Raw genomic sequence first — 11,185 nt, 5'->3', positions numbered from 1 at the left:
TTCCTTGACCAGACAATTTTGCAAAAGTAAATATCTAAAAACCCCCAAAACAGAGCAGCAAATTGTACTTTTTTTTCCATTGAAAGACTCCCTTATTTGGGGGTACTAGATCACATTATAACATTGCAAAACTGTCAGAGTGTAATTAACCCGTGTTGCTTCACATTCCTGATGTGGCAATTGTTTAAGACAGGGCTTTATAAAGGACCAAATGAAAGCAGTGAGTGACATGGGATGCTCTGAACTTCAGGGTACCCATCAGGAGAAGGGGCAGAAGGAAGGCCAGGAGAGGTAGTTTTTGAAGACGAGGCCATGTTCGGTCTGAAGATGCTTCCACTTCTGCTGTTACTCCACGTGCAGCTTTCCAAGGCCTTTCTAGTACATTCTGAATTCCTAGAAGAGAAAACTACAAAAATTGTTCAGGTAACTCAACTATCAATTAGGTGGGCGGTTGATTTGCTGGTGATGAGGAAATTGTTTGGGTTGTCTTCTCTTTTTAGTTAAAGCAGCCTGAAAGAATTATGTGAATGATTTGTTTGAGGTTAAACATATGGTTTCAATGATTTGGAGAGTTCCAAGATGGGCCCTCTAAAAGCCAGGCATGCAAACAAGCTGGTCTCTTCAAACCCTCACAAAATACTGCTGCCGAGCTGCTGCAGCTGAAGAAAACTTTTAGAAGGAATGGTTTTAATTATAAAATGATTTTCTTTCTCACTTACCTAAGATTTTCCCTTCTAGTGTATCTGCAACACAGTTACTACATGACTGGTGCTTTCTACGTGGACTTGTCTTTGCAGCCAAAAATCTCAAGTGTACATAAAGTGCGAGGATGGGAAACACTAAGGAACTAGAAATCAGTTCATAGTGTAATCATATTTCCTAAAACCAGGTTATGGGGCTGTTTATAAACTCTTAAAAGCACTGTAAAAGCAAAACTGATAACTTTTCTCCATTGTTTCACAGTATGAAAGTCAGGCCAAATTTTTAAAGAAACACAAGAGAATGCTGTCAGAAATTTGTCATGCACAATTTTCTTAGCATTACAGTTTTAGAAAAGCATTTCTTCTTGTTGATATTTTTCTTTCACTTAAAAAAATATATTTCTTACAATGATAACAGTAACCCATGGGCTAATAGAAGTGATTAAGTACTTACTCTGTACAAAGCGCCCTGCTCAGCATTTCACAAACATTGTCTCATTTCATCCTACAACAATCCTATGAGGGCAGCGGATTATTATTTCCACTTTAGAGACAAATGTGAATCTGAAGTCATCTAAGTGATGTGTCCAAGGACACAAAATTAATCTGTGGCAGAGCTAAGATTTGAACCCAGATCTATCTGATCTCAAAGCCTGTGTGAGCACAAAATTGCTCTGTCCTGTGTCACTTGCAAAGTGCCACTTAAGGATGCTTAAGGTGAGACAAAGAAGTTTCATGATTAGCTTGTTAACACCCCTCAGAACCTTCTTAATGAGTTTTGGCCCCTCCCAAAGAGTTACTGTGGTGGATAAAATGCTAATGACAGTGATGCTGCTGTTGCCCCAAAACATGTTTGGAATTCTTTTGAAGACGTTAATTCTCATTTGAGAAGCAACATGGTGAATTGGGACCTGATTATCTTCTTGGCAAGTTCCTTATTTCTCTGCATCTTCATGTCTTAATATGTATGATTAAACCTTCTCTACAGTAGTGAAAAGAGGATTAAAAAAGAGAATCTGCATTGCTGCAACTAATGCTTCAAGGAGTCAATAAATGCTGATGCTGTTTTGTTTTTTGTTTTTTTATTAAAAATAAGAAGGCAGTCTTCTGACTTTGTACTAGCATTTTGCTTGAGGATGTGGAACTCATCCATTATGAAATACCTATTTTTATGCATAAATATTAACTGTAGCACTGAATGGATGGACTGTTCTTTCCAGTAGGCAATTTTCTCTCCAAGTCAACCAGAAAATTTGTGCTTTTATCTTTGTGACTATCAGGTTATTAGTCTTGGTTTGACCTCTGCAATAACTTGAAAAGGAATGCAAAATGCACAGAGAACTGAAGGAAATTTCACAGCAAATCTCTTACATGTTTGACTTTTTCCAGAATTACCTAGAAAAGTTCTACCAATTACCAAGGTACAAATATCAGTCTGAAAGGAAGAACAGCACTAGTGTGATTGTTGAGAAGCTTAAAGAAATGCAGCAATTCTTTGGGCTGAACATAACAGGGAAGCCAAATGAGGAAACCTTGGAGATCATGGGAAAGCCTCGCTGTGGAGTGCCCGACACTGGCAATTTTATGATAACTCCAGGAAACCCCAAGTGGAAACAAACTGATCTGACCTACAGGTAATATTTCTAGAGTTTCAGAATTCACTCATTCAGCCCATGTTCACTGAACTCTTATGATGTGTCAGGCACTGTTCTAGGATTCGGAATACACTAGAGACAAACAAATGAATAAATATCCCTGCTCTTAAAGAGTTTAGATTCTAGTGAATGAGTATGAGAATGAAAGGGTAAAGATCCCATGGGTTCTTTTCAACCCAAAGCCTGCCCTTTTTGTCTTCTTTCTCTATCAATCTAAAGAGGACTATGGCAATGTTAGGCTGTCTCTCTAAGAATTCACTTTAGGACCCAAAAAAGGCTTAATCATTGTTGGGGAGAATCTAGCCTTACCATTCATGCATCTTGATGATAATAACAATAATAATGATACCCAATGTTTGTTGAATACTACTATTTGCCAAGTAGTGAACTAAATGCTTTACATACATTTAATCCCACAACAACCTTATGAGAGGGGTACTATTTTATTATCCTCATTTTATGAATAAGGAAACTGAGTTTAAAGACATGTAGTAACTGGTCCAGAACCTACGTCTGTCTTCAACCTTAAGTCCTGCACCCCTCTTGCACCCTCTTCAGTGGTAACACATCACATATGCACAAACTCCAAACCAGAGCAATTCAATCTACTGATGGACTGCTGTTCTAAACAATAATGAACCTTCACACACCTTCTCATTTTGAAGGATTATTAACTATACCCCAGACTTGTCAGAGGCTGAAGTGGAAACAGCTCTTGAGAAAGCCTTTAAACTCTGGAGTCTCGTGTCACCCCTGAACTTCACCAAGACCTCACAGGAAGAAGCAGATATCAAGATTGCCTTTCTCCAAGGAGGTAGGCTCAAAGCAGTCATGCTCGATTTTGCTTTCCCTGACTAAACTGAGATTTGGCAAATACCTAATACAAATCGTTTTATTCCAGATCATGGGGACAATTCTCCATTTGATGGACCCAATGGAATCCTTGCTCATGCCTTTCAGCCAGGCCCAGGTATTGGAGGAGATGTTCATTTTGATGCAGAAGAAACATGGACCAATACCTCCAGAAGTAAGTTAACCAAGGTTATGTCCACATGCAGCTTCTAAATGAACATTTCCACATTAGAATTTGCCCTCCTACACACACACACACACACACACACACACACACACACACACACAGCCAAGTTATTGTAACATTTCACACTCACACAAACTGATCATTTAAAATTCTTGCTACCTCAAGATACTAAGTTAATTTAGGTTTAGAAAAAATCCTGAAGCTAAATTCTGACCTTGTTTCCTAAGGCAGGAATCAGAAAACAACAGATCATGGCTAAGTCCTTCCTGGTCCTATTTGTATAAATAAAGTTTTATTGGAACAGAGCCACATACTCTTTTGTTTATGTATCATCTATGACCGCTTTCATACCACAATAACAAAGCTGAGTTGTTGACACAGAGACCATACAGCTCATAAAAATCTAAAATATTTACTATCTGGACTCTTATAGAAAAAGTTTGCTTACCACTGCTTTAGGGTATATATTTTAATATTGTGAAATTTAATGATGTTTGAAAAAGATTCCTATTTTTGGAAATTCAGAAATAATTGGTTTATTTAGAAAACTGACCTATTTAATAAAGAGCAGCCATCTAGTTATTCTCGTTCATCTGGTGATTTCATCTTCATGGAGCTCTTTTTCAATGATACGTTTCCATATAGCAAACTACCCCTTTCAGGAGAAGACTCAGAGTAAGAAGAAGACCACCTGAAGGGAAGAACTGAGAATAAGGAGAGGTATATTCATACCATATGGTACTTTACAAGGCTACAGGGTAACAAGAGGCCAAAGAACACTTTTTAGAAAATAATAGGAAAGGAGCCTTTTACCATTGCTTGGGACCTGTTCCTCCCACCATTTTCTCAACATAAATGTTCTGAGTGTTTATTCTACCTAAGTTCCTGTGCTAGGAGCTGTGAGTGCCCAAAGATAATAAACACTCCCCAAGACTTTGCATTCCTATTGCCCTCCCCACTAGTTCAGATGGTCATTACCTCTTATCTGAATTAACTGGTCCAGATTCCGACCTGGACTGTTCACATCCGATCTCGGCTCCCTCTAATTTTCCCCAGCGCTGTAAGAAGTTTTGTCCTTGGAAAGCCCATCTTTACATTTGAAAAGCCCAGTGTTTACATTTTCCAGGCCAAATGTGTCCACATACCTTCACTTGACACTGAAAGCTCTTGGAGATCTTCCAAACTCATCTTTCATGGCTTGTCTTCATATTTCACACACAGCAGCCACATGGCACATTCACTGTTTCTGACTCACACCACGTGCTTTCCAACTGCCCTACATTTGCTCACATTGCTTCCTCTTCCTGAAACGCCTTTCCCCACACCTTAAGCCCCACCTTTCAAAATCCCTCTTTTCCATGCTACGTCAAATGCCACCCCCATCCTGTCTTTCAGCTGGAAATGAAGACTTCCTCTTAGAATAACAACAGCCTTGATTTTTTCTTCTCTAACTGCCCTCCTCATTATTCTGTGCATTCTATTTGTTTCCACACATCTCCCCTTTTAGTCTATGCATCATGACAAATCTCCCAGAGCCCCTTGCCCAGTACTCCAGACACTCAAAGATGTTTTTTAAAGCATTTACGAATGCAAAATGGAAGGATGTGATGATCAAGAAAGAAAGTCTTGGAGCATAGGTAGAATATTACAAGGCTAATTATCATCAGGAAGTTGAACATGGTGATAAGAACACAGCTCTTGCCATCATACCTAGGTTCAACCCCAGCTCTACCACTTATTAGTTGCAAGGCCAATATAACAAGGTATTCAAAAATCTCTGGGCTTCAGTTCCTTTGCCATAAAAGTAATCTAACAATTCTTCATAAAAATGTTGTTAAGATTAAATATTATTACAATTCCTAGCATATAATAAAGTGCTGTACAACTATGACTGTCTTTTAAGTAGATATGTAAAAAAATGCACAGTGTGTTTGTAAAATGGCACATAGACTAGCTGGAGTGAAGGATTCACATCAGAAATCGAGTCCTCAGATGTCTGCTGGAGCCAAATGGAGTAGTCTTGAACTTGGTAAAGGATCTCGGGCTTTATTTGACAGGAAGTGCAAGCTTTGAAAGTTTTTAAGCTCCCAGTAATGAAAGACACTATGCTCATGGAAGTTAAAAGATAAGGGTAGGAAGCAATAAGAAGCAGCGTTTGTCTCTTTCTGGTGGAAAATTCCTGAAGCTTCCTGGAGATCTCAGAATCAAGGAATAGCTGGTGCTGAGTGGTCAGGGAGCCAAAGTGAGTCAGCTCTGCATCTGAGGCCACTCTTGCTGCCTGGCAGACTGAGACTCTCCTCATGGGGCTGTGGGCCTGGGAGACTGGAGAGGGGTAGGGGTGGGTGCATGGGAGGAGAGGGCTTTTGGGAGTCATGAGACCTGTGATGGCCCTGCCATCATTTCCCTGAGCCTCAGGCCCATGAAATATGGGAATTGGAATAAAAGCAGCAGTCTTTCTTGGTTCTAAGATTTGGTGAGGAGCTCATACTCACCTAATCTTAACCTATAGCCCCTACCTTGATTCCTTCCAATCTCCATTTCTTCAGGTACCTGAAGAGAAAAGGAAAAAGTCAGGCATGAGAAAGGCTGTTTCTCCAGGGAGTTTTGGCTCAGAAGCTGCATTCCTTGAGATCCTATTTCCACCACCCTTCAATCTACTTGGAGCCATTCACCACACATGCTTGCATTTCAGATTACAACTTGTTTCTTGTTGCTGCCCATGAATTTGGCCATTCCTTGGGGCTGGCTCATTCCTCTGACCCTGGTGCCTTGATGTATCCCAACTACGCTTTCAGTGAGCCCAGCACCTACTCACTCCCTCAAGATGACATCAGTGGCATTCAGGCCATCTATGGTAAGGTCATCTGAAGAGCAGCAGTACCTGGTGAGACCTGGCCATGTCAGGGATGTTCTTTGCAGTCTTGGCTATGGTGATTGAAGTTAGAGGGCACCTGGGAGTCCATCGGGAGGAGAATATATGGGTAAAATATGGTGAATGCCTGCCATAGAGTAATGTACAGCACTGAGAAGCACTGAATCAGATGTACATAGATGAGTCTTTAAAACATTGTGCTTCCTGGAAAAGAAAGAGAATGATACATGTTACTCAGTGTATAAATTACATAATACATGGATCTATACAAATTAAATATGTATATAGACAAAGCAAGGCATTTTCAAGAAACATGCTAACAAACATATATACATATATATTGAACATATCAAGATTGTTGTCTGTGGGGGAAAGAGGGGAGTGGGGATGGAGTACGGAGAGAAAGAAACATCTTTTAAAGACAGGACTGATACTTTTCAAGGAGGGATATAGAGGCCTTTGCCTCTATCTAAGTATTGTCTGATAAGACTATTGCATCTCTCCTTCCTCTTGCCATCCTGCCCCCTAGTGGCTGTAATAACAAGAAACCAGAGAAGAGGTTTGCAGCTCTCTAAAAGTAAAAAATATTTTTAAATGTTTTGTTGATTGGAAGGGAGTGTCGTGGAGTCGAATTGTGTAAAACATTCTCCCTCTCTGGTGGGACAGCAGTACAAAACGAACCATGCCAGGGTCCCACAACTACGAATTTTATTCATGACAGTAGAATTTTCAGGGATGATGAGACCTAGTCTAACTGCCTCTACTCCCCAATTCCTTTTCCCCTGGAAACACCTCCCTTTCTCACTCGCCCATATTTGAACTGTTAGCAGCCTTTCATTCTACAATGGGAAAATACATTAAAATTTAAATACTTATAGAAAAAAATATTGCTACATTTTGATTTAGATTTATGCTGTGGGGGCCTCTTTCCAGAAGGTGGATTTTAATGAGAAAGGAGAAAGTAGATACTGAGTGACTAAAAATGCAGAAAGAGGAGGCAAGAAGGGAAAGAAGCATGGGATTCTAATTTCAAACTGGCAGAGGGGAGGGGGAAGAATTCACATTTCTTTATTTTACAACTTAGCTTGGAACTCTCCCTAAAGCTACCATTATTCTTTTAGTTTTGTTTTATTTTTTTTTAATTGGGGAATAGTTGTTTTGCAATGTTGTGTTAGTTTCTACTGTACAGCGAAGTGGAGTTCCCTGTGCTATACCTCAGGTTCTTATGAGTTATCTATTTTATACTTATTAGTGTATATATGTCAATCCCAATCTCCCAATTCATCTTACTCCCCTCTTTTATTTTTTAATTTAAAAAAATAAAACTTTTAAGAGGGCCTAATGTGTGATTACTTTAATGTCTTATAGGATAGTCAGCTAGCATTTTTCATATGAAGACCCTTCACCAACCTGAGAAGTAACTGAAATACACCAAAATTCACCCTGGACTCATGCTTATAAAAAGGATTTTTACTTTCAGGACCTTCAAGCAACCCTGTGCAACCTACTGGACCAACCACACCCACAGCCTGTGACCCCAGACTGACATTTGATGCTATCACTACACTCCGCGGAGAAATACTTTTCTTTAAAGACAAGTATAAGAATGAACTATTCCTTCCTTTGACTTCTTTTACTGACATAACTTAAAACTGGATTCTAATTAAGTCACATATTACACATTACTCAGCTTTTCCTTTGAATTCTATGCATATGAATCTCGTTGGAAGTGATAGTGCTTTCTGGGTAAATCAAAACATCCAGGGAAAGAAAAATAAAAGCTAAAACATCTGTAAGCATTTAGATGTTTGTGATGATCTAAACAGACATGGACTGTAGCTGTTGGGAAACCTATAGCTGGGTTTACCCAACACCAAAATAGCATTCAATTCCACCCAAATTCATTCAAGTGAATGGAAACTGTCACTTAATAAGCTGCAGGGAAAATCATCTGACTGAATTTTTCAATTTTCCATTGGCATTCTGTGATTGTGCACTCACAGGCTGAGTGTACTTGTATTGCTTTTGCTAGAATATTCTAAATATTCTCATCATATTGTAGCAACAATAATGAAAGAGACTAACAAAATAAAACTTGTCAATGTGTGAGGAGACGAGCAATGTAAAATGTAATCAAATAAGGTCACTCCTATCAGCTCATCTGAAAACTGTAAAGTACTCACCAGATGGACAGTATCACCATAAAGTGCTGGCCATATGCTGGTCACTGTGCTGGAAGCATTGCCTTCACTGTATGTTATATCCTCCCAGCAATCTTATAGGATCAATACCAGACCAAGACTCACAGAAGCTGCCTGCTTAGACTATTGTGTATGGTTTTCTCCTTCGTGTTCCATTAGGTACTTCTGGAGAAAGCATCCTCACCTACGAAGAGTCGAACTCAATTTCATTTCTCTCTTCTGGCCATCCCTGGTAAATCGTATACAGGCTGCTTATGAGGATTTTGACAAGGACCTAATTTTCATATTCAAAGGTAACTGCCTAAGGTTTTCATCTTATTTTAGTTCTTCCTGAAGGGAAGGGCAGGACTTCTTTGTGGTCTCTTCCAGGTCCGAGGAGGTGAGTCAAGGAGAGAGTGTTAGGCTAGCTGGGCTTTTGTCATGAGACCTGGGTTGGGTTGAATCTCCACCACTAAATGCTGTATGAACTTGAGCATGTTGTACCTTCTTCAGGTATCAGTTTTCTCATCTACAAAATGAGAACACTTTATTAGACCACCTTTAGCATTCCTCCACCCTCATCCCAGATATAATTTTCTAAGATTCCCCAAGGCTCTAGTTCTCTGTATAGAAGTCACATGAGATAAGACGTTCAAGTGTGGGGCCCTGAGTGTCAGGCTAAGAAGTCAGAAATGTTTTACAGGTTCCAGGAAATCATTAGAGTTATCATAGCCCAATGGTCTTGACTTTACCACCTCTATCTTTTCAAGACTATTTTTTCCATTTTTATTTCTATGATGAATTTATGCAAAGATTAAGAATTGGTATACATTTTGTAGGAATGGAAAAACTTTATCTAATATATAACCTGAATCATTGGCAGGCAATCAGTACTGGGCTGTAAGTGGCTATGATATTCAGCAAGGTTATCCCAAGAATATAGCAAACTATGGCTTCCCAAGCAGTGTCCAAGCAATAGATGCAGCTGTTTCCTACAGGGGAAAGACATACTTCTTTGTAAACAACCAATTCTGGAGGTAAGATAAACTATTTTTTTCCATTAGAAATTGAAATCTGTGTTTCTTTACCCTCTTTACAAACCATCATTGATTAGGCAACTGAAGGTTAAAAATATCTAGGTGGTCTCTGATAGGCATTCTTTTTCACAAGATGATTGATGTCGCTCTGGCTCTTGAAAATTTTACAAAGTTAAGATGCCTGAACAATTGTATTGAGGATTATATATCCTGAAACAGAGCAAACTTTAATAAAACACTAAAATGGGATGCAAAGAAAGAGGCTAATTCTCATTTATTCATTAAATTCTAAGAGTTAAATTCTACTATACAGAACTTGATGTTATACAGAACTGTTCTGTTCTGTTCTGTTCTGTCAAGTTCTGTTATACAGAACTTGATACCCAACTTGAAATTATTATTTATATTTATTCAGATAGAGACTATGAACTAAGTAAAAGCCTTAGAACATATAAGCTCTGCTTTTTGAAAATAACACTGCCCCAACAATCAGAAGCCTGTTTTCCTATTAGTGATACCCATATATTTTATAAATACGTATGTACCCTTAGGTAGAGAAGTTAACCACTGTTAGTTTCCCAGTAAATAGGACATCGTGAAGAACAAATGAGAAAATACGTGTGAAGGCATTATGTAAAGTACATAAAATTTAAATAAAACTATTAATCACTGTACACTGTATTGGTCTTAAATGTGGGACAATTTTTTTTTTCTCATCAGATATGATGATCAAAGTCAATCCATGGAACCAGGTTATCCCAAAAGCATAGCAAGTAGCTTTCAAGGAATAGAAAGTAGAGTTGATGCAGTTTTCCAGAAGAATTGTAAGTAGAAAAAAAAAAAACTTAATAAATTAAAAAAAAAATTAAATAGCTCAATTGCATTGCAAAGTTATATTAGGACAGGAGTGGGGTCTTTTTAATTGAAAACATCCAAGATCTGCTATAAGCTAATTCAATACATTATATCTTTTTTTTTCTTATAGCCTTCTTCTTTTTCTTCAGTGGACCAAGATATTATGCATTTGATCTTAGTGCTCGTAGGATTACTAGAGTTGAAAGAAGCAATAGATGGCTTAACTGTAGATAAAGCTGAAGCAAAATCAAGTGCGTTTGTGTCCATTTTCTGAATATGGAAGGGAGGTCTAATACGCATATCTATTACATTGTGTCCTATTTATACTTTTCTCAACAATAAGTAATATTGTTTGCTCTCACTGTATTCATTGCACTGATCCTCACTGAAAATACTTTTGGAGTATTCCACTGTTTGCAGAGGCTGATTTTGTCCTATAGTCCATCTCAGGTTAGTGAATCCATCACAAGGAGAAGGAAATTAAGCCTTTTTTGCCACCTCAATATCCATTATTTCATCACTTGCTATTTGACTTATTTGACTTCTAAAATGCCCATTTATTCTTAAGTCTTTTAAATATGTCTCAAGTGTAACTGCTACATGTAATTTAGCACTGGATTTGGTTATAGGTAAGGATTATGAACAACATAAATAGTACACATTGCCTTTTGCCAAAAATGTGGTGCTATTTTTCACTCTTGGAAAGAAATGTTGTTGATACTTGTTGTGGATTGAATTGTGTCCCCCCAAAAAAGTATGTTGAAGCCCTGACTCCAGGTACCTACAGATGTACCTAATTTGGAACTAGCATCTTTGAGGATGTAATTAGTTAACATGAGGTTATAC

The 11,185-nt window shown here is 38.4% G+C and overlaps 1 protein-coding gene across 1 annotated transcript; it reads left to right on the top strand.

Moving 5' to 3' along the window:
* The first annotated feature begins 312 nt into the window (after positions 1-312).
* On the top strand, positions 313-10,573 carry MMP8 (matrix metallopeptidase 8). The gene is made up of 10 exons (XM_007448557.1): positions 313-423; positions 2,091-2,335; positions 3,022-3,170; positions 3,258-3,383; positions 6,088-6,249; positions 7,748-7,865; positions 8,628-8,761; positions 9,331-9,484; positions 10,205-10,308; positions 10,470-10,573. Exons 1-10 carry the CDS (start codon positions 313-315, stop codon positions 10,571-10,573), a joined length of 1,407 nt encoding a protein of 468 aa, XP_007448619.1.
* Positions 10,574-11,185: the final 612 nt, after the last annotated feature.

The sequence above is a fragment of the Lipotes vexillifer genome, unplaced genomic scaffold (assembly GCF_000442215.2).
Source record: "Lipotes vexillifer unplaced genomic scaffold, Lipotes_vexillifer_v1.1 scaffold593, whole genome shotgun sequence".
Lineage (NCBI taxonomy): Eukaryota > Metazoa > Chordata > Mammalia > Artiodactyla > Lipotidae > Lipotes > Lipotes vexillifer.
The sequence above is the reverse complement of the archived record's forward strand: the minus strand, read 5'-3'. Positions and strand labels throughout refer to the sequence as shown.

Bases quoted from the DNA above. Each gene is read 5' to 3' on its own strand.
- MMP8 (XM_007448557.1), top strand. From the start codon at position 313: ATGTTCGGTCTGAAGATGCTTCCACTTCTGCTGTTACTCCACGTGCAG. The intron at 3,171-3,257 runs GTAGGCTCAAAG...GTTTTATTCCAG, and splicing joins GATTGCCTTTCTCCAAGGAG to ATCATGGGGACAATTCTCCA. The intron at 9,485-10,204 runs GTAAGATAAACT...TTTTCTCATCAG, and splicing joins GTAAACAACCAATTCTGGAG to ATATGATGATCAAAGTCAAT.